We start from the raw sequence: 23,969 nt of genomic DNA on the forward strand, positions 1-23,969 counted from the left end.
GTTTCATGTCCTCATTGTTAGTTTTTGCTTTGAAGTAGCTGTAATTCTGCTGTGATCTCCACACTTCCTGGTTGCCTGTTTCCTTATAACCATCATACTGGGAGATTTTCATGGTGGTCTAAGCTGTCATTACTGTGTGTCTAAAACTCCTCAGAACCAATCGGATTCATTTTAAAAACAAAACACTGCCCTGGATTTGTTTGTTTTTGTTCTGTGAGTCTTCCCGACTCACCTCTCACCCGGAACTTCATGTATGTCCTTTAAAACCGAAAGTGAAACTAGAGGCACGTTATACGATAGATTAAATTCAATTTTTAATAATTTTTAAAAGCAATCAGTTAACTTTTATGTCTCTATACCCAATAAACAGTCATTTCAGCAAAAAAATTTTTTTCCTTTAGTGACCCTTTAAAGGTATGGTTTGGCTTTCAGCATTGTAACATCTAAGGCCCCATACACACGAACGGATCTATCCGCGGATCAGTTCCAGCGGATAGATCTGGTCGTGTGTAGGCCCGAGCGGACAATTTTCGGCGGACATTTGTCCAGTCGACGGATTCCCAGCGGATAAAAATTTCTTAGCATCCTAAGAAATCTATCCGCTGGAATCCTGTCCCTCGGACTTATCCGGTCGTCTGTACAGACTCACCGGATAAGTCCGTCCGATCCCCATCCCTCGCATGCTTTGGAATGATTCGACGCATGCGTGGAAGAATTTACCTTCCAGTGTCGCGCACGTCGCCGCGGACACGTCACCGCGGATGTTTTCCGTGCGGATTTTGATCTGATGGTGTGTACAAGCCATCAGATCAAAATTCAGAGGAAAAATGTCCGATGGAAACGGTCCGGCGGACCGTTTCCATCGGATAACCCCTCGTCTGTACGAGGCCTAACAGTTTTTGTACATCTAAGATATGGAAAAAAAAGGAATGTTCATCTCCTAATATTTCCTCAAAGGCTTCTGGCCTTGTGTTATTCATTGTCCACCTAATGAGTCAGGAGAAAAGTGATAGGAATTTGCACTGCTAGACAGAAATCTAATTGCATGAACTGAAGGCACTTTTAAAGAGGCAACCAGTGATTAGGCAGAGTTTTGAAAATACTATCATTTTATTTGTGTTGGTTTTACATTTTGAGACCTATGGCGTCCACTGTAAAAATGATTGTTATTTTCCCTACTGGTGAGTGGAAAAGCAGAAAGCATTGAACTCTAGAGTGCTGCAAGGTGCCCCCTTGCTTGTCTTTAGGGACAATTTTTTTGTTTTATTAAATTTGGGACTGTGTCTACTGTTATGTCATCCCTTTTGTTAGCATGGTGTGCCATCCGCTTTCTCTGATTTTGTTCTCTTTATTTGACTTATCTATCTTCACTATATCTGTATTAATTTTGTTCATTAGATTAGCAATCTACAAGAGAGACTTCAATATCTACAACCTCATATTCTGGAAACTTTGGAAGCATTGGTGGACCCCAAATTAATGTCAGTAGATAGAAGTAAATTGCATGTTCTACTCCAGAGTGGAAAAAGGTAAACTATACATGTAAGCAAATGTTTTCGTATGCTGTAGGGTCGTATTCTAAAAAAAGATTTAAAATAATTGTTAATTTTATTTCAGTTTATCAGAGTTAGAAACAGATATCAAAGTTTTTAAAGAAGCAATTTTAGAAATCTTGAATGAAGATGAACTTATTGAAGAGCTGTGCTTGACGAAGCCAGATAGTCTTCAGCCCCCGTAAGTATTGTGTAGCAAACCTTTTTTTTTTATTTATAAATAATGGTATTGCGGACGTAAGCTTGTTTGCCTGTACTGCATATGTTGAAAATGCTCAACTAGATAATGTAGACCTAAAGTGAGATAAATGTAAAAATATTATATATTGCAGCTTACTAGAATGTTATTACTAAAAGTCAAAACATGAGAATGTGTGTGTAAATGTATATATATGTGTGTGTGTGTGTGTGTGTGTGTGTGTATATATATATATGTATATATAAATTATATACACACAAATGTACTCGCATTTGGCGAGTAAACAAATGAGGAGGGCGAGTATGGACAGGTCTGTGCTGTCTCAGGAATGTGTAGCCAGTGTCCTCCGCTGCGCACAGGCTCGCAGTGCGCCCATTGCAATACATACAGTCAGCAGCCTGGGACCGCCCACTCCACCTCCTGCCACACATCCCTGCCCTGGTTTGCAGAGCATGCTGTTCAATAGGTGTAAAAAACCGCCTGGGACCGCCCCTCTCCGCCTCCCTCCTGCTGCCCATCCCCGCCCAGGCACACAGACCGTGGACTTCAAGGGGCATAAGGAGCCGACTGGGACCGCCCCTCTCCGCCTCCCTCCTGCTGCACATGCCCGCCCAGTTACACAGACGGTGCACTTCAATAGGCATAAAGAGCCACCTGGGACCGCCCCTCTCCACCTCCCTCCTGCTGCACATCCCTGCCCAGTTACAGACCGTGGACTTCAATAGGCATAAGGAGCCGTCTGGGACCACCCCTCTACACCTCCCTCCTGCTGCACATCTCGGTCCTCCCTCAGTGTGTGCAGATGACTGAACCCCGTGGCTGCAGAATGGTAAACATGACAGTGTGCTGGAGGCACTGGCACAATGAGGGATTAAACAGGATGTGTGTTGGGAGGAAGGAGGAGGGGAGAATGGGATTAAGAGCAAGCATGTGCTGGATTGGGGGGGGGGTTATTCAGAGGCATAGATAAAATGGATTGGGAAGTGGGGATGGAAATGTAGGTCTGAATCTATGCCTCCAATTCCCCCCCCCCCCCCCCCAATCCATCATACCGATTTCACCCCCACCCCCAGTCCATCATACCTATTCTTCCAATTACATCCCACCACCCCCCAATCTATCATACAGTAGGATAGATTGGGGGGGGGGTGGTGGTGGAATTGGGGGTGTGTGAATTGGAGGCATAGGTATGGTATGATGGATTGGGGGGGGGGGGATGAATTGGAGGCATAGGTATGATGGATTGGGGAGAATATTGAAAGCATTGATGCGCTGGATTTGGGGGGGGGGGGGGTTTAATATTAGTAAAGTTGTTGTTGTTGTTGTTGTTTATTTTTGTAACTTATTGTTTATTTTTGTAACTTAATCCTGAATAAAGCATTTAACAGTGTAATTTCATGAGATAATTTACAAGGGCGTGATTAGGGGCGGGTAGTTTAGGGTTTGGGTGGGGCAACTGGTGGCAAGTAACACTTAAGGCCTGGCTAGTAGCTCAGGACTTGAAATTTTGAGCCGTGTGTGTGTGTGTGTGTGTATGTATGTGTATATATATATATATATATATATATATATATTGTGTGTGTGTGTTCACATTTTTTTACTTTGAGTGATAACATTCTGGTAAGCTGCAATATATAATATTTTTTGTTTTTTCTGGATGTAGATATGATTTATATTCCAAACCTTTTTATTATTATTTTTTATTTATTTTTTATAAAATTTTTAGATTGACAATGTAAACAATAAAAGGATAACAAAAGTGGCTCAGGTATCTGTAACAGCAAAGCACGTAAGAAATCTACAAAGTGAATTAAAGCCTGGTACACACTACAAGCCTGACGGCTTCAGTCTCAGCCACTGTACTCACTATGCAAAATTTGTACAGCGATCTCCCCCCACTGAGATTATATATATATATATATATATATATATATATATATATATATATGTGTGTGTGTGTGTGTGTGTGTGTGTGTGTGTATATATATATATGTATATATATATATATATATATATATATATATATATATATATATATATATATATATATATATATATACACACACACACAAATTATGCAATGATTATCAAATAGCGATATGTTATAATGGTGATGAGCAAGTTCAAAGACCTAATAAACCATAACACCTACACTGGCGGGCATAATGGGAGCATTACATCATAATGTAAAGGAGTGAACAATGGGGGGGGGGGGTAGTGGGGAAGAGTAAAGCCAGGTGGGCTTATATGAAATACCTGAGAGTATAACCTCATCAATAACTTAGGAGAGAGAGAGAAAAGCATGATTGGTAACTAGAATAAGAGCATAGTATTAGAAAAGTAATACTAAGTGAAGAATCATAAATAAGATCAACTTTGTGGATATTACCCCCCCCCCCCCCTCTGGGGGTTATTTCTGGAATAAAGCTAGCTCAGGAGATGTATGAATATTCACTCCAGTCACCAAAACATTTAGTATTTATCGGTATATAACACGCACCTTCATTTTAAGAGGGAATTTTTTTTTAATTTTAAATAAAGAACTTTGAAGCAACATAAGGGTCATTGCCCATCTGCAGCCTCACCTTTGCCCATCAATGCAGTTTGATCAATGCCCATCTGCAGCCTCAACATTGCCATGAATGCCACCTGATCAATGCCCATCTCACCTCAGATTACTGCTGACTCAGAGGGGACAGGGAGGGGGCGAGATGAGCGACATCAGAATACATACAGCCAGAATCTCCTGTTTACTCGACGGCCTCTTTAATACAAAGTCCCGTCTCCTGGACCGGCTTTTATGATAGACAGAACACTGGTCAAATGCCAGCCCAGGAGAAGGGATTTTCTATTACAGAGGCCACTGAGTAAACAGGAGATTTTCTCTGTATGTAATCTGACAGCGCTTGTCCCACCCCCCTCCCCGTTCTCTCCAAGGCAGTCCAAATTGCAGTATCGGCGTATAACACGCACATACTATTTGCAACGGATTTGCAGGGTAAAAAAGTGAGTGTTATACGCCAATAAATACAGTAGATAAAGTTAAACATCCTAATCCAGAATCTGGATTAGATATAATTTAATGTTTACCTTGTACTTTACCCCCACAAGTCATTAAAATGGGACTAGACATTTGATTTCCTAACTTTAACCAATAGATTATATGTAACGCCAAAAGAGATGTTCTACCACAATAACTTATAGTAATTCCGTGAAGTAGAAGAAGAATTTTAGTTCCAGCACATGTGGCTGTGTCACAATGGAGCATTGTGGGAGCTGCCATATAAACTCTCTCCCAGATAAACTGAATTAGTGTTTTAGATGGCTTATATTTCTATCAAATTCATGTTTATAATCCTGCTTTTACATTAATGTCCAGGTAGAGGATTAGGTTTGGAGATGGGTTGTGATCTACTGGATTCCTCTTTATACACACAGTGATTGACAGTTTTGCTTTCTCGTGTTCAACCTTCATTCAATTTATTCTTCAGATTTTTCTTATGGAAAGTGCAAACATTTATCAGTTAATGTATATTCAGTATTTTTATCAATCTTTTCTCTTTGCCAACACGTAAGCGCCGCATTGTTGAGATTTTAACTTAACTGATAGTGTGCGTTAATTACATTTACATGACGAATGATCTTGAATATAAATGAGACTCCGTTTCCCCAAATGGCTTAATGTTTTCTTTATGTAAATATAATTGTTTTATGTCAGATACAAGAAATAGATTTTAGTTTTGTTTACTCTGAATTGATAGACTTTTTTTGTGCTTTAGATATTACTCTGTTTTAATGAATGTGTTCAATGTTTATCTGTGAAGATTAAATGATTTTTAAACTGTTTAATTAGATTTTTGCTTTTCATTTACTGTTTGCCATGACAAATGTCGCCATTTATAATTCTCCTGGGTAATGTACATACTATTAAATTGATTTAGAGATGATAATGCTGAGCATTTATTGGGTTATTTTTTTCAAACCACTAAATGCAAAAATAAGTGATTTTTTATCAGACATTTTTGTTTTAAGGAATCTGTCTAAGGAAGTAATCTAGGTAGAGGGGATGGAGAGGCATGGCCAGGTGCCCATGTTTGTGAATGGAGAGGAGATACTTCCCGAGGCTGATTGTGACACTTATCTAGTTTGTTGCGGCACTATGCACTGTCGCCATGTTTTGTTCCCATAGAATATTGTTTTCACCTTTTGTTGCATATTGGTACTGACCTATTTTAGCATTTTTCAGCCAATTCCTGTCTGCAAGCACTTTCTCTAATGTCAGCTGGACATCATTGCTCTGGGCTGGATTAATGATAATGACACAGTGCACCACGCCTGCACAATGTTTGTCAGCAGGTCTCTTCTTTTCTCCACCTGGGGCATATGAGACAGGGTAACAATGCAGGTGCTCCACCCCAATAACCAGCACTTGAAATATGGTGATAATGTTCGATATATTTTTTTCGTTTTTGGGGAAAATACCTTTTTGCCTTTTGGATATAGACCTTTACCTTTTGTTCTCGGCTACTTTAAAACATTTTGCTGGAGTGCTTCTTCTAAGTTACAAGAATTATCAAGAAGGCTTGCTCAATTTTGTGACTAAAAATGCAAGAAAAAAAAACATTACTCCCTGTTATGTTCTAGAGCAGGGGTCTCCAAACTTTTCAAACCAAGGGCCAGTTTATTGTCCTTTAGACTTTATGAGGGCCGGATTGCTGCCTGTGGGGCAGAAATTTTCTTGAGCCCAGCATCAGTGAGAATAAATATGGCCTCAAAGTTGGTGGTCAGTAGGAGAAGGAGTAGTGCCTCTTATTAGTAAGAGGAATAGTATCCCATCATTGGTATCAGTGGAAGAAATAGTGCCCCCTTGTTGGTGCCCGTGGGAGGAATAGTGCCCCAAGGGCCAGATAAAGGCTAGCAAAGGGCCACATCTGGCCCCCGGGCCGCAGTTTGGAGACCCCTGTTCTAGAGAGAGCCCCACCTTCTCGCTTTTAATACAGCCCACTATTGGGATTCTGTCAATATGATGTCCATATATGCCTCAACCAACCAAAAATTTGGTATGTTTAAATTTATTGTAGTTGATTCATTGGTGACGTTGATTCCTTAAAAATGGGGATTTATTTTTCAGTGTAGAAGGTACTTCCAAGATTGATCATGCTGAAGAGATGGAACTGCTTCTGGAGAATTACTACAGACAAGCAGAAGACTTGGCTAATGTGGCCAGAGAGCTACGTGTACTAATGGATGACTCAGAAAGTGTCATTTTCCTTCACCTGGATAGGTTGGTTATTATAATTACTTTACTACCCACACTGTGTATTTTTTTTTAATGCTGTACAGTATTGTTTCTGAGTTTGAGTTTTTTAACTGACACCCAACAGTGACAATAGAACTGCCTACCAGCCAAGGGACAGTCATGGGAAGAGTTTAAATTGCCCACCTCCTTACTTTCTTTCCTAGTGTTTACCATGTCCTTTTTCAGCATGGAACAGCATCAGGACGATTTCCTCCATTTCAGTGATCTTTCCGGTTGGGGATGCTTGAAGAGTTCTACCAGACAGCTTCAATCTCCCGTACCTCTTAACCTACCTTCCATGCTAAAGTGGAAGCAAACGGTTACTTGGAAGGACAGAGGAGACCAGATCAAAGATGACACACATCAAGCTATTTAGGTCCCTATAAGTAAGGGCTCACAACTTGTGTTTCCCAGGCTGTGTGAAGGGCCATAGGTGATGCTTGAGTTTCCATGTCCAGTCCATGATAGTCATGCCATGCCTAATTTTAAAGCAGTTCCAGCCTGTAAAATAAATAAAAGTCAGCTTTTGTTGAGACTTTTTTATGAAAGAAAGGGGCCTATTTTACCGTGCATATGTCGCAGGGTGATACTGCGGATGCACCTATGAGTGGTGTGCCAACGCCCCGATATTACGAGAATTTGAGCGAGAAACTATTAAATTGGGCTTTGAGGGCACACAGTACAATTTTGTATAGAAAACTAGAAATGTATTATTATGAAATATCATAAAATCAGACAGACATAAAATCAAAATATAGAAATTAGGTCAGTGATTGGTACTACAAGGGTAATGGCAACAAATATACAATCTTATTATGCACAAGCTTCGTTTCCAAAGCACAGTTACAGGTACAGTGTTGAGTTGTATATCCCATGTAGTATTCCGGAGGTTAATGGAGGGATTGCTCTACATGTTACGCGCTTAGCGCTTCCTCAGGAGCATAAGATATTGCATAGATGGGCCGCATTGGGAGTACACAAGCGACAATCATGTATTGACCCCACAGTGGCTGGGCACATACAAAATGTATCGATCCAGTCAAACGTGGGGGTATTATCATAAACATGAAAATGTAAAAGTAATGGTATACGGGCAGTCAATTGCTGATAATAAAAATTCAAATCCGGGGGTGTACATGCGTGGTAATTCAGTGCTGAATATACTGGGCTGGTTGCAGGTAAGGAAGTAGGTAAAGCTAACAAGGCAGTCTATGGATCCTCATTCCAAAGGCAGAGGATATGATATAAGACTGCCAAAGCAAGATCCTGCAGCCTAGTTAGCACACGAGTCCACGCCTGTCCCCATGGAAATGCTGACGCTGATATTGGTAGCAAGGAGAAGGACCCAGCGCCCTGAGGATAAATTTTATTTTGTTTTATTTTACCTTTTCTTGAAGAATCTTCTTTCAACTGTTGGCTGAGAGACAGGCTGGATAATATAGATCCTTGTAGTCTACTCAGTCCGACCAGCAAGCGTGGGCACACCTTTGCAAAGAGGCTGGGTCTGCCACGCTATACCCCATGGCTCCTGGGGTGGCCGGTGAGCTTTGCTCCGAGGTCCACATATGACTGGGCTGTGGTGTTGTCTCACTCACAGTGGACCGGGCCGACAGCTACCTCCATTGCGGTTGTAGTTCTGTCAGGAATGCGTCAGCGAGTCCTCACTCGGACGGATAAGTTCAGTCCCTCCCGATTCGGTGGGTTGGTACGGCTGACCCGTTCCATGTCTACCATGCTGGGGTCTGCCTTGCGACTTATTGTGGCCACTACGCTGGGGTCCCAGTCACTCACGAGTCACTAGTGAGCATTTTGCACCAGACAGTGGAGGAGCACCAACTCTCTCCCGAAGTTATTAGGCTAACTGACCAGCTGGTTCAGTGCCTTGTATATGTCTGTGATGTTTCACTGGATGCCGCGCCCTTGGTATCCAGGGCTTCGGTTTCAGAGATGGTTGCCGCCTTCTCTGGTTGAGGTTTCTGTGCCTCGCGATGGGGAGGCCCACTGTCAGTTGTGGCCCTTCCTTTTGATCTGGCGCCAGCACCACAGGTTTTCACCAAGGAGCTTACATGTTGGGACAGCGAGGCTTTGCCATTGTGGGCTACTTAGACAATTTTCTGACTCTGAATTAGTGGTCGTGTCGGTAGCTTTTCAGACCCTCCGAGAATTCGGGTGGGCGTTAAACATTTGGCGTCGGCCCTGGTTTCCGACTCAGTTTTGGAGTACCTAGGGGTTCCGGACTCCACGGTGGCGAAGGTCTTTCTTCCCCTGGAGAAATTGCAGACTCTTCAGTCTGCGGTGAAGGTATTGGCATCACGCAATCGGTCTTCTCTCCGTTTGCATGCAGATCCTAGGTCTGTGGGTAGCCTCCTTCGAAGCAGTACCGTATGCCCAGTTCCACGCTCATGTTTTTTCCAGAGGGAAATACTGTCCGAGTGGTACAAATCTCTTGTCTCTGAATCATCAAATTCAGGTGCGCCACCTAGTCAGTATCTCTCTGAATTGGTGGCTGAGATCGCCGACTCTTCGGTCCGGGAAGTAGTTTCTTCCTTTTTGTGGACAGTGATTACGACGCCAACCTCTCTGGTTGTGGGGGCGCCTGGGGGTCCAGTCGGCCCAGAGTCGCTGGACTTGAGTGAACCTACGGCCACGCCTCCCGGTATGCGCCCGTTCTCGTCTGATCTCGGTAACTACCCAGGGTCGGGCCTGGTTAGTACCTGGGTGGGAGTCCGCCTGGGAATACCAGGTGCTGTAGACCCTGTCTACCGTTATTTGTCCTAGTACTTTGGGCAATCAGGCTATGCCTCTCCTCGTGGTCGAGGAGGTTGCAAGGTCGTCCAATCTGGATTCGGCCTGACAACGCCACGGCCGTGGCTTCGGTCTACCATCAGGTATACCGGCAGGCGGGCTACTGGATTCGCCTGATGCTGGACCAAGACGACTGGTCTTGGTACATGGAGTCAACTCCTTTGCAGGAGGTGAGTCTCACAAGGCATGGATCTCCTAGTCGCTCATCTCAGCCGCAAGGGTGTCAAAGTTTGTGGCCAGGTCTAGTGATCCTGTACAGACATGTCAGTATCGTTGGTGGCCCTGTGGGGTCTGTATCAGCCACTTTATGCCTTTTTCCTCCATTGTAGTGGCCTCCCCAGCTGCTCCACAGAGTGGAGGTTGGGGAATCCCCATGATTCTAATCGCTCCAGATTGGCCTCGGTGTCCTTGGTATGCCGATATCGGGCGCCTGGTAGCGGAGGTACCCTGGCGGTTGCCAGGGCGGGAGGTCCTTCTGTCTCGAGGTCCCATACTTCCTCCTGTTGTACAGTCGCTGACTTGCTCAACGTGGCTATTGGAAGCCAGACTTTAAGAGACTGGGGTCTGTCCGACTCGGTCATCTCAACCATGCTGAGGGCACGGTAGTCTTCTTCCGGAGGATCTACCGTCGCATCTGGCAGGCCTACATCTCTTGGTGCGAAGAGATGTGGTGACGTCCACGGACGTACTCGGTGTCCAGGGTCCTGCTGTTTTTACAGCTTGGAGTGGATCTAAAGATTGCTTAAAGCACCATTTTGGGGCACATTTCAGCCTTGGCTGTGTTCTTTCAGTGGCCTTCTTGCGGCCCGTTCCCTGGTGGGTACCTTTTTGTGCAGGGGGTTTGTCCTATACTTTCCCATCTTGGCCCATCTCTTCCCCCCATGAGTTTTGACTCTGGTGCTCTCGGTTCTTCAGGAACCTTACTTTTGGAAACATCAGGGAGATTTCTCTTGACAATTATCTCAGAAGGTGGCCCCTTCTGAGCATTTACCTCTGTTAGAGGGGTTTCTGAGTTTGCGGTCTTGTCTTGCAAGCCCCCATGCTTGACCCTCCATAGGATTAGGTGGTAGTGCGCCCGCGACCTTCCCTTCTTCCGAGGGTGGTTTCGGCCTTTCGCCGGAATAAGGACATTGTTCTTCCATCCTTCTGTCCTCGGCCGGCGCATCCTACGGAGGTTGCCTTTCATACTTTAGGCGTGGTACTCGCTTTGCAGGTGTAACAGCCTGCGACAGCTCCGTTTCAGGGATCTGACTCTCTTTTGTGTAGGTGTCTGGTTCACAAAAGAGCCTGGCGGTCTAGTCGACCACCTTTTTTCGGTACAGTCCTATGCTCTTAAAGGGTGGGCCCCCCTTTCCAGTCACGGCACTTTCGACCAGGGCAATGGTGCTTCCTGGTGCAGCATGCGTCGGTATCACAGGTGTGCGAGGCAGCGACTTACTCGTCCGTTCATGCTTTTCCCAGAATTTACATGGTTGCTGTGAGTGCATCTTCTGATGCTTCTTTCGGCCCCTAGTTTTTGCAGGCCGCTGTTTAAAGTAGCACCTCCTCCGTTGAGCTCTGCTTGTTTTGGGGTGAAGTTAAAATTGGCTTTACTGATATATTTCCCACCCCTCGTTTTTTGACACTGCTTGGGGATGTCCCACTTGTCAAGATTTAAGGAGCTGTGTCCGTCCATGGACGATAACAGAAAATCGGATTTTTTGTACTCACCGTAAAAAAACGTTTCTCTGAGTCCATGGACGGACACAGCTCCCACCCCTCCTTTTTAGGTTTGTACTGCTTGTTACGAACTGAGGCTGCAGACTGTAGTGAGGAGGGGTCAGGTCTAGAGGGATCACTCCCTGGGCGGGGCTGTTCAACTCTGTTAATGTAACATGTATTTAATTATCTAACATGTTTCTGCCTAGTCCTCTCCTGTAAAGGGAACATAACCCACTTGTCAAGATTTAAGGAGCTGTGTCTGTCTATGGACTCGGAGAAAAGGAGTTTATGGTGAGTACAAAAAATCCTATTTTTTCGCTTAGTAATCGCAAGTAGAAATTAAATAGGTTACTAAAGTCACAAATTCTTGTGTAATGTATTTGTGTTGTCTTTTCGGACGACAACTATACTGACGAACGAAAATCGAACGATCTGGTATCGTACAAGGAAAATTTTCGCACTTGTCCAATAAAATTATATCGGCTAAGTTGTCGTGATCGGCTCTCGAAAGCCCTGTACTAACGATCCAATTATCGTATGATCCCGCTGAAAGCGGTATTTTTCGTCCGATTATATGGACCATAGGAGAAGGGTGGGTTAAATAAACTGTTCCTGCTACTGTCCCTTTGCTGGTAGGTAAACCTATTCACGTGCTTGCAAATACAGCTACCAGTACAAGTTATTGTACCTGTTTGTTTTTCAGCCACCGAAATGTAATGATGAGACTGAACTTACAACTTACCATGGGTACCTTCTCCATCTCACTGTTTGGTCTTATTGGAGTGGCCTTTGGAATGAATTTGGAATCTACCTTTGAAGATGTAAGTATAGAAATAAATATAATCTATGACAAAGAAATGTATACATATGGATAATGTCAAAATCTTGGCTTGTCAAGATCCTCAATCACTCATCAACTGTAGCACATCCATGAACATCCTCGGTTTGCAGTGATATCCCAGAATGATGCCTGCACTTGCAGGCAGGTATCCCAGTATGAAAATTTTCAGCCGACGATTCCCTCTAATGCTAAAGTGATTAGAGCGGCTGAACAGCCACTCGATCACTTCTGCGCGTGGCGGAAGGGGGACCAACCCCCCTTTGCTGCCTTTCCCTTCTCTGCCATCTGATCGCGGAGCATGAGAGAGATGTGACCAACGGCTACACAGAACAGAGAGGAAGGAACTGACGTTGTTCCTCCCTCTCTGTGACTCCGGAAACAGGAAGTGACGAGTATTTTGTCACTTCCGGTTCCACCTTCCCGTTTACCTGGCCATTAGCGATAGCTGACAGTATATCTCTAAACACTGCAGAATTTATCCGGCTGCTTCTGTCACATCATCAATAAACACCAATGACCCAGTGCCACCGGAAGCCATGCATGTCCATGCCATCACACTGCCTCCACCATGTTTTACAGATGACGTTGTGTGCTTTGGCTCATGAGCTGTTCCAAGCCTTCTTCACATTTTTTTTCTTCCCGTCATTCTGGTACAAATTAATCTTCTTTTCATCCATCCAAAGAATGCTTTTCCAGAACTGGTCTGTCTGTCTTAGATGTTTTCTTTATCGTACATCACGGGACACAGAGCAGCATAGCCATTACATATGGGTTATATAGTGTACCTTCAGGTGATGGACACTGGCACTCTCCGACAGGAAGTTCCCTCCCTATATAACACCCACCCATAGTGGGAGTACCTCAGTTTTTTCGCCAGTGTCTTAGGTGTTGGTGCACGTTGAGGCTGTGCCTGTAGTAGTCCTTGGGACCAGGGCCAGCTGACCGGATCCGTCCAAGGTGCTTCATAGCCAAAGTGGACGGTACCCGGGCCCCAATTCGTGGATGGGGTTTTGCCTATAATGCCTCTCCTTGGTGGGCTGGACCCTGGGTTCCAGGTCTGGTTTCTATACCTAGAGAATACCTGTTGCCAGTGGTGCTGTATAGGTCCAGGTGTGTGGTGTTCTTTTAAGACCCCGGTCCCTGAAGGTCTATGACCATACCCACGGTGAAGGGGGAAGATTGGGCCTCTTGCAGAGCAATACCCTGCGGCGTGGAAAGGTAAGCAGGGGGCCTACGGAACTTGGTTTGTCAGTAGGCTTCCTACAGGGGATTCTTGGGCAGCCTATTTATGCCTCTGTGCATGGGCAAAGGAGAACCACAAAGTTTTCAAACGGGATGGCTCAAAGCACCCAGGTATAGTTCCCCTGGCTGGGCTAGTAGGCTGCTGCTGCTTCTGTCACAAGGAGGGCCTTTTTTGGGCAGGGTGTTCCACTGAGAGGGAACCATACCATTAGGGAGACAGTTGAAAGCTTCCTTTTACCTGTGTCTGCTGCTCCAGCGTTCAGGAGTCATGGGATTCCATTCCTGGTGCTCCTCTCCACATGGCTTCCTGCTTCCCCTGGCGGCGTTTGGCGCGTGCGCGCGCTTTACTTATCTGTGCGCGCGCGCAACGTCGCCGCGGGGAGGGGGCGGTTGACGCCGGACGGCTCCTCCTTCCTGCACACAGGGAGGATAAATCCTGGAGGGCTGTTCAGTCTGTGAAGGCTGTGAAGGGACACGGAGCAGCGATGCTGGCTACAGCATAGGAAGGTTTGACAGAGCTTTCTGGCACAGTGACACCCGGTGGCAGTTGTTGGAAGTACACCTTACTAAAGAAGCCTCTGGCTTAAAAGTTTGCATGCAAAGCCTGTGTACTAAGCAGCGCCTTTGAACACTTAGGGGTGCTCGCCTAGCCCAGCATTAGGGGGTCAATACCAGACTGGTAGTTGAAGCCCTTGGGGCTCAGTATTGATTTTCCTTTTTATAGGTTATGGGAGGTTTGGAGTCCCTCTAACATTACCCTATCCTATTGTTTCACATTTATTTGATTATATGTGTATTTCCTCCAGCTATTACAGTCAGTTGTATACTAGCGGAGTGCCTCAGAATTTGTATATTATGGCTCCTAAGGGTGCAGGTAGCGATAAGAACGCTAAGACCGTTAAAAAACCAAAGGGTTCTCCATCAGGCTCTGAGGATATCCAAAATCCAGCGGCCCCTACTGCTCCGGAATGCCCGGAGGTTGTTGTCCTAGGTGAGCCATCAGGGTTGCTAGGTGCTACGGCTGGCCCTACTCAACCAGCTCCTTCCTATGTGACGGAAGAGATGTTAGCCTCCAACTTGGGTGGATTGGAAAGGAGGATGGCCGCTCTAATTACGGCATCTTTGGCAGGGAAGAAGCGGGTTAGATCCCCGTCTCCCAGGTCTGAGTCTCTGGAGGAGGATATCCTCTCCGCTGACGAATTGGAAGATCAAGGAGACCAGACTCGGGATCACCTTGACCATTTAGGTTCTGAGGATTCTACAATAGAGGAACCTTTTTCAGCTTCTCACGCAGAAAGACTGTGGGTTCAGTCCCTAACGGATATGGTGCGGTTGGCTTTTAAGATACCTGTGCCTCAGCCTCTGGCCTCCGCGGTATCCTCATTGGGCTCCCTGAAAGCGCCCCAAGCCAATTTGGTATTCCCGGTACATCCTTTGTTAAAGGACCTGATTTTTCAGGACTGGGCTAAACCGGACAGGATTTTTCTGCCTCCCAAAAGGTTCGCAGTCATGTACCCCTTAGAGGAAGAGTTTTCAAAGAAATGGGCTGTCCCTACTGTGGACGCAGCCATCTCATGTGTCAATAAGTCTTTAACGTGTCCAGTAGACAATATCCACATGTTTAAAGACCCTGTGGATAAAAGGCTTGAGACCTTATTGAAGGCATCCTTTGCCACAGCGGGGGCAGTGGTCCAGCCGGCTGTAGCCGCCATTGGCGTCTGCCAGGCTTTAAAGGACCAAGCAAAGCAGGCCCTAAAGGACCTCCCAGCCCAACAAGCTCAGGAGCTGGCTGACCTATCTAGGGCCTTATGTTTTGCGGTAGACGCAATCAAGGATTCGATCCAACAAGCTTCTCGCTTATCCCTATTTTTGGTTCATATGAGGAGATTGCTTTGGTTGAAAAACTGGTCTGCAGAAACCCCCTGCAAGAAACTCCTTACTGGATTCTCCTTTCAGGGAGAAAGATTGTTTGGAGAAGATCTTGACAAATATATACAAAAGATCTCTAGTGGTAAGAGCACCCTTTTGCCGGTTAAGAAAAGGTTCTGGGGTCCCTCTTTTAAGCGTCCAACCTCTCCAGTCCCAGGGCCCTCATTCTCTAGGCAGTATCGACGGCCTCCTGGACGCGCAGCTGCAAACAGGCCACAGGGGCAAGCTGCAGGGAACAAGAGACCATGGAACCGTAAGCCGGTTAAGGCAGCCTTGTGAAGGGGCGCCCCCACTCTCTCGGGTGGGGGGAAGACTCCGGTTCTTCTCGGAGTTGTGGGGGGCCAAAGTTACCGACCAATGGGTTCTGTCCTCAGTGACTCAGGGGTACAAGCTGGAGTTTCGGGAGTTCCCCCCTCCTCACTTTCAAGCGTCACGACTTCCAGGCGACCCTCAAAAGCAGGCATCACTTCTGTCCGCCCTAGAGCGACTCCTATCTCAAGGAGTGATTATGGAAGTACCAGCAGGGGAGCAAGGACAAGGGTTTTACTCAAACCTCTTCGTTGTCCCAAAACCAAACGGCGACGTCAGGCCTATACTGGACCTAAAGTCATTAAACCGCTTTTTAAGAGTCCGGTCCTTTCGAATGGAGTCCATTCGCTCGGTGGTGGCCGCCCTTCAAGGAAGGGAGTTCTTGGCCTCCATCGATATAAAGGACGCGTACCTGCACGTTCCGATTTTCCCAGGCCATTACAGGTTTCTGTGTTTTGCCCTAAACTATCGGCATTATCAGTTCGTGGCCCTTCCGCTCAGACTAGCCACGGCCCCTCGGGTTTTTACGAAAATCCTGGCCCCTGTGTTGGCCATCCTAAGGGAACAGGGCATTCTGGTCATGGCCTACTTAGACGATCTTCTGGTAGTCGACCACTCAGCGGCCGGCTTAGATCAGGCAGTGTTGCTAGTAGTAAACTGCCTAGAGTCCCTGGGTTGGGTTCTAAACCGGGACAAATCGGCCTTACAGCCCACAAGAAGGTTGGAGTATCTAGGTCTAATTTTAGATACAAAACGACAACGGATCTTCCTGCCCCAGTCCAAGTTAGACTCGATAAGGGAATTAATCCAGATAGTCTTAAGCAGCACAAGGCCATCTATACGCCTCTGCATGCGCCTGTTGGGAAAGCTAGTGGCCACCTTCGAGGCAGTGCCCTATGCCCAGATCCATTCTCGAAGGCTACAGAGAGCAATTCTCACGGCCTGGGACAAAAGACTCCAGGCCTTGGATCTTCCCATTTCTCTTCCCTATGCGGTAAGGCAGAGTCTGTGTTGGTGGCTAGTCACAAAAAATCTTCTGAAAGGAAGATCGTTCAGTCCCCCCTCATGGAGGATAGTAACCACGGATGCCAGCCTATCGGGCTGGGGTGCAGTCCTAGACGATTTAACCCTACAGGGGAAATGGTCAAGGGCAGAATCAGCCCTACCCATAAATGTCTTAGAGATCCGAGCAGCTCGGTTGGCTCTTTTGGGCTGGACGGAGATTCTGCAGGGCTCCCCAGTAAGGGTACAATCCGACAATGCCACTGCCGTGGCTTATATAAACCACCAGGGCGGCACCAGGAGTCAGGCAGCCCAGAGGGAGGTAGATCGGATCTTTTCATGGGCAGAAGCCCATGTCCCCTGCATCTCAGCTATCTTTATCCCCGGGGTGGACAATTGGCAGGCGGACTTCCTCAGCCGCCAACAGATGTCCCCAGGGGAGTGGTCCCTCCACCCCGAAGTGTTCCAGGACATCTGCCGGAAGTGGGGTACTCCGGAGGTGGACGTTATGGCGTCCAGATTCAATGCCAAAGTAGCAAAGTTTGTCTCTCGAACGAGGGATCCATTGGCCTGCGGGACGGATGCCTTGGTGTGCCCTTGGCATCAGTTTGCGCTAATCTATGCCTTCCCTCCAATACGGATGCTACCCCGTCTTCTTCACAGAATTCAAAGGGAACGCAAGCCAGCGATTCTAGTGGCCCCAGTGTGGCCCCGAAGACCTTGGTACTCCTTGATAAAAAGGATGACGGTAGAGGAGCCTTGGGTCCTCCCTCTACGTCCGGACCTCCTCTCACAAGGGCCATTCTACCATCCTGCCTTACAGGCCCTAAATTTAACGGCCTGGGCGGCTGAGTCCCTGATTCTCAAACAGAGGCCTTTCAGGGCAGGTCATTTCCACCCTTATAAGCGCAAGGAAACCAGTTTCCAGGTTAATATACTATAGGGTGTGGAAGGCCTATATTACCTGGTGTGAGACCAGGAAATGGGATCCCCGCAAATATACCATTGGGAGAATCCTGGAGTTTTTACAATTGGGAGTGGAAAAAGGTTTGGCGGTCAGCACAATCAAGGGGCAGGTGTCTGCCTTGTCAGTCTTCTTCCAGAGACCTTTGGCTGCCCATTCTTTAATGAAATCCTTTTTACAAGGTGTCATTCGGGTGAATCCCCCGATTAAAGCTCCCCTGTATTATTGGGATCTAAATTTGGTTCTATCGGCCTTGCAAAGGCAGCCCTTTGAGCACTTGTCCGCGATCCCTTTGGTCCTTTTGACTAGGAAACTAGTGTTTCTGGTGGCCATGGCATCCGCCAGAAGAGTGTCGGAGTTGGCAGCCTTGTCATGTAAGGCACCTTATTTATTACTGCATAAGGACAGGGTCGTTTTGCGGCCGCTTCTGTCCTTCCTGCCTAAAGTGGTGTCTAATTTTCACCTTAATCAAGATGTGATTCTTCCATCATTTTTTCCAAAGCCTTCTTCTAAGGAAGAGAGGTTACTACATTCCTTGGATGTAGTTAGAGCTGTAAAGATTTACTTGGAAGCTACAGCCCAGATTCGTAAGACTGACGTCTTATTTATTCTGCCAGAAGGGCCCAAGAAGGGCCAGGCAGCGTCTAAAGCCACTATTTCTAAGTGGATTAGGCAGACAATTGTACAGGCCTATGGCCTGAAGGGGAAGAGTCCACCCTTATCGGTTAAGGCTCATTCCACTAGAGCTGTGAGTGCCTCTTGGGCAGCGTATCACCAGGTCCCTATGGCTCAGGTCTGCAGGGCAGCGACCTGGTCGTCTGTCCACACATTTGCAAAGTTTTATCAAATGGACGTTAGGAGGAACGCTGATTCAGCTTTTGGGCAGGCGGTCCTCCAGGCCGCAATTTAACCTCCTCCTGTCCGGTGGCACCTCCTGTTTGGTTTTTTTCTGGTTGTCTCCCTCCCCTCATGGAGCATTGCTTGGGGACATCCCATATGTAATGGCTATGCTGCTCTGTGTCCCGTGATGTACGATAAAGAAAAAGGGATTTTTAATAACAGCTTACCTGAAAAATCCTTTTCTTGTAGTACATCACGGGACACAGAGCTCCCACCCCTCTTATGGGGAATTTTGGGATGCATATTGCTTGCTACAAAACTGAGGTACTCCCACTATGGATGGGGGTTATATAGGGAGGGAACTTCCTGTCGGAGAGTGCCAGTGTCCATCACCTGAAGGTACACTATATAACCCATATGTAATGGCTATGCTGCTCTGTGTCCCGTGATGTACTACAAGAAAAGGATTTTTCAGGTAAGCTGTTATTAAAAATCCCTTTTTTTTGGCAAAATCGAATCTGGCTTTTCTATTCTTCAGGCTAATGAATGGTTTGCACCTTTCTTTAATCAGTTTTAGCTGCTTTGCTGTTAATTGAAATTAACAACAGGTGCACTAGATGGGCAACGATGAGACGACCTCCAAAACAGGAATGGTTTTCAGGTGGAGGTGTCAGACATTTTTTTTCCTTTCTCATCTTTCTGACTGTTTTTCACTAGTTTTCCATTTGGCTAGGGTCAGTGTCACTACTGGTAGCATGAGGCGATACTTGGACCCTATAAAAGTTGCACAGGCAGTCCAACTCCTCCAGGATGGAACATCAATACGTGTCATTTCCAGTAGGTTTGCCGTGTCTCCCAGCACAGTCTCAAGAGCATGGAGGAGATTCCAGGAGACAGGCAGTTACTCTAGGAGAGCTGGACAGAGCCGTAGAAGGTCCATCAGTAGGACCGGTATCTGCTCCTTTGTGCAAGGAGAAACAGGATGAGCACTGCCAGAGCCCTACAAAAATGACCTCCAGCAGGCCACTGGTGTGAATGTCTCTGACCAAACAATCAGAAACAGACTTCATGGGGGTGGCCTGAGGGCCTGACGTCCTCTAGTGTGCTCTGTGCTCACTGCCGGACACTGTGGAGCTTGATTGGCATTTTCCATTGAACACCAGAATTTGCAGGTTCGCCACTGGTGCCCCATGCTTTTCACAGATGAGAGCAGGTTCACCCTGAGCATATGTGAAAGAGTCTGGAGAAGCTGCGGAGAACTTTATGCAGCCTGTAACATCGTTCAGCATGACTGGTTTGGTGGTGGGTTAGTGATGGTCTGGGGAGGCATATCCATGGAGGAACGCACAGACTTCCACAGGCTACACAATAACACCCTGACTGCCATTAGGTATCGGGATGAAATCCTTGAACCCATTGTCAGACCCTACGCTGGTGCAGTGGGTCCTGGGTTCCTCCTGGTGCACGACAATGCCCGGCCTCATGTGGCGAGAGCATACAGCCAGTTCCTGGAGGATGGAGAAATTGATACCATTGAATGGCCCCCACGCTCATCTGACCTAAATCCAAAAGAACACCTCTGGGACGTTATGTTTTAGTCTGTTCAGGAGCTCAGTGATGCTCTGGTCCAGATCTGGGAGGAAATACCCCAGGACACCATCCGTCGTCTTATTAGGAGCATGCCCAGATGTTGTCAGGCATGCATACAAGCACTTGGGGGCCATACAAAATACTGAGGACCATTTTGAGTTGTTGCAATGAAATTTCAGCAAAATGGACTAGCTTGCTGCATAATTTTTCACTTTGATTTTCGGGGTGTCTTTGAATTCAGCCCTCTGTAGGTGGATAATTTCCATCAAATGATTTGCCGTCCTTTCATTCCTAACAAATTACCCAGTCCATATCAGTATAGATATCCAGCATGAGATTTTTGCCCGTTGAGATCTGATATGTTTTCAAAGTGTTCCTTTAATTTTTTTGAGCAGTGTAATATATATGCGTGTGTGTATATGTTTTATATATATAATATATTCATTCACATCAGTCCCTGCCCTCAAGGAGCTTACAATCTAAGGTTATATATTGGGGCCTATTTAGACAGGAGCCAATTAACCTACCAGCATGTCTTTTAAAATTACCATATTTTTAAAAAATAGTAGTTTTTTTGTTTTTTTCATTGTGAAAAAAAAATGTGTTTGAGATTTGCACATCATTGCATTCTGTTATTACGTAGATTGTGTGTACAGTGGAACCTTGGATTACGAGCATAATCCGTTCCAGTAGAATGCTCGTAATCTAAAGTACTTGCATATCAAAGCGAGTTTCCCCATTGAAGTCAATGGAAACTAAAATAATGTGTTTCGCATTGACTTCAATAGCATGCAATACCGCATGCTGCCAGAGGTTGGGGGAGGCCGGAGGGCCTCGGAAAGGCCGGAGGACAGTTCAGCTGACCTCGGAAAGACTCCGTTCCCGAGCCTTTCCGAGGTCAGCCGAACTGTCCTGGCTTTTCCGTGCATTTCCAAACGGCTGCGGGTCGAATGGCGCCCCCCCCCCCCACCTCAGGCAACCGCTTTGGTCTGAGTCCTGCTAGCTTTGTGAGACAACACTCACAAACCGAATGTATAATTTTCAATTTTTTTCTATTTTTTCTTATTTTGTTTTTCACTCAGTTTAACAGGGATTGGCTGATATGAGTTTGCATGCCCATGCAGATGATTTTATATAAGGCGCTTTGTGTTTTTTGTTGTGTATTCATTTTTTTTTTTTTTTTAGGATCCTCAGGTCTTTTGGTTTGTTACAGGAGTAATGTTCCTAGGAAGTGGTCTAATATGGAGGCGTTTGCTCTCTTTTCTTGGAAGGCATTTAGAACCATCAAAGCCTCCCTCGGTATGTTTGTAAAAAAAAACTTCCTAAAATTTGATGTTGAAGTGTGTTGAGCTGCAGTTTGTACTGCATGCAGCATTCATTATGGTAACGGCAGTCAAACCAGACGGAGCCACACTGAAATATTCTTCATGTTACCATCTTAATTGAGAACAAAAACACCCTGTCTTTTAAAGAATAAAATGTGTATGGGAGAGGGTGTATGTTCCATGCACTGTTATAAAGCTCATCTATAATCTAACTATTCATCCAGGTAGCTCTGTTTTTACATATAAAAAAGGATGAATTTGTTTTATTAGTGTTGCATGTTAAAGAGGTTGTACAGGTAAATGTTTTTTCACCTTATTGCATCCTATGCATTAAGGTGAAAAAACATCCGACGGTACCGCCCCCCGAACCACCGTTTTACTTACCTTACCCCTCGAAAGTCTCGCGCTCATCCCTGTGATCCTCTTCGGTTCCCAGCCTGGCCGTTGATTGGCTAGGCTGGACGGATTGATAGCAGCTTTTGTCAATCACAAAAGCTTTCCACCATGCGAGCTCGCTCGCATGAAGGTGGAAAGCTCTAGCGAGGAGGAGCCGAGACAGTCGCCGAGGGACCCCAGAAGACAGGGTTCAGGGACACTCTGTGCAAAACGAGCTGCACAGTGGAGGTAAGTATAACATGTTTGTTATTTTACAAAATATATATTTTTTTACTTTAGTGTTCCTTTTAATACTCTCTACTAGTCTGATATGTAATTATTTTATGTAATGGTTTTGAGTCACTAGTACTGCATATGTATTGGTTAAACTGAGTTCTGCATATTAACTTTTTTATTTGACTGCTTACTGGTTTATTTAATCTTGAAAATGTATGCAACCAGATCCTGCATGTTTACTCTGTAGTGCCACCCCTTAGAAAACCTGAACCTTCCTGTTTACCAGGTATTCGGTAGGTTACCTCATTGCATGTTTTTTAGTGATTCCTGCAGCTTAGATAAGGGGTCAACTAAACATACCTTAACCACCTCCAAATACATTTTGAATTGGAAGAAAAAGTTACTACTAACTATTCTTAAAATGTGGTCTCCCCCTCCCTTTTATCTATTCTGCATAAACTGTATATCTGTGTTTTTCTAGTCAAGTCACATGATCCTGCAGCTTCACCTCCACTGTTGAAGGGAGTGCTCAACCATGCTTTTAAATTCCATGAGCCGCAGTGTCCCCTATAGATTTCCATGTCCCACTCATTGTCTGTGCTCCCTCTTCTCCCATGCAGCAGCCGCTCCCTGACACAGGGGAGTTGGAGCTGCAGGATCACGTGACTGGAGCAATTAAAAAATGTACACAGATTTTTATACAGGGTATGCAGGAGGAGGTGTAGGGAGCATTTTTAAGAACATTTAGTTAGTGGCCTTTACTACCACTATAAATTACTAGAGCTGCTGAATTGGGAAATTTTATAATATGAAATTCTCACTTTAGAAACTAGTATTATACATGCACTTAATAGTTTGTTTTTTGTTTTCTCTAGATCTTGAAGAGGACATTTCCTTTCAATGGAAGAGTAGACACACCAAATAATCCTAAAATGTGACCTTTCCTATCCCATGGACTACTAAGCAGAGTTACTGTTACAGTGGTAAATCCCTGCCACCGAACAGAAAGTGGCAAGTTCAGGTCCGTGCTGGCCACAAGGACATTTTAATCCAGATTGGTGGAGTATCTTCCACCTCTGATTCTGTGCACCTCTCCAGAGTAGACAAACGCCTGAAGAAAAGCAGTTTATGTGGACTTTATTCACTTGCACTTTGTAGCATTTTGTGAGTAAATATAGAGGAATTATTTTTTATATGGTATTTGACTTGTCATATGTGTAATACTAATATTAATCATCCTCTTCATGACTAGAGACATACATGAACTAGTAATACAGACCTCACTGGTATTTCTCACTGTAAAGTGTACATTTTAGATTTTCTACTGTACTGCCATGGTAGTGGTACTTGAACGAATCCTACAAGACCTTGATAGTATATTGCTGTATCTCATAATATGTATAGGTCTATACTATACTGCCATTATGCGTTAATAAATCATAATACACACTTTTTCCCAATCCATGTAGTAACACAGTGGTCCTGGGTCCATGAATCGGTTTAAAGGCTCACTAAAGGGAAAAAAAAAATGTTGCTGAAATGACTGTTTACAGGGCATAGAGACATCAAAGTTAACTGATTCCTTTTAAAAATGATTAAAAATAGATTAAATTCAATCATATAATGTGCCTCTAGTTTCACTTTCGCTTTTAAACTGGTTTCATGCATCCAGGGCAGTGTTTTGTTTTTAAAATGAATCTGATTGGTTCTGTTAAGTTTTAGACACACAGTAATGACAGCTTAGACCACCGTGAAAAG

At 45.3% G+C, this 23,969-nt stretch overlaps 1 protein-coding gene and 1 pseudogene across 1 annotated transcript in view; both read left to right on the forward strand.

Annotated features, from left to right (window-relative positions):
• MRS2 (magnesium transporter MRS2) overlaps positions 1–23,672 on the forward strand; it is a 42,951-nt gene extending 19,279 nt beyond the window's left edge. The window contains exons 6-11 of the mRNA XM_040353800.1: positions 1,399–1,529; positions 1,618–1,734; positions 6,884–7,036; positions 12,261–12,378; positions 21,460–21,573; positions 23,087–23,672. Coding sequence (XP_040209734.1) covers positions 1,399–1,529; positions 1,618–1,734; positions 6,884–7,036; positions 12,261–12,378; positions 21,460–21,573; positions 23,087–23,149 — 696 coding nt within the window. The 3' untranslated portion in view covers positions 23,150–23,672. The remainder of the gene's footprint in view (positions 1–1,398; positions 1,530–1,617; positions 1,735–6,883; positions 7,037–12,260; positions 12,379–21,459; positions 21,574–23,086) is intronic.
• LOC120942187 lies at positions 9,688–9,806 on the forward strand (annotated as a pseudogene).
• Positions 23,673–23,969: the final 297 nt, after the last annotated feature.

The sequence above is a fragment of the Rana temporaria genome, chromosome 5, assembly GCF_905171775.1.
Source record: "Rana temporaria chromosome 5, aRanTem1.1, whole genome shotgun sequence".
Lineage (NCBI taxonomy): Eukaryota > Metazoa > Chordata > Amphibia > Anura > Ranidae > Rana > Rana temporaria.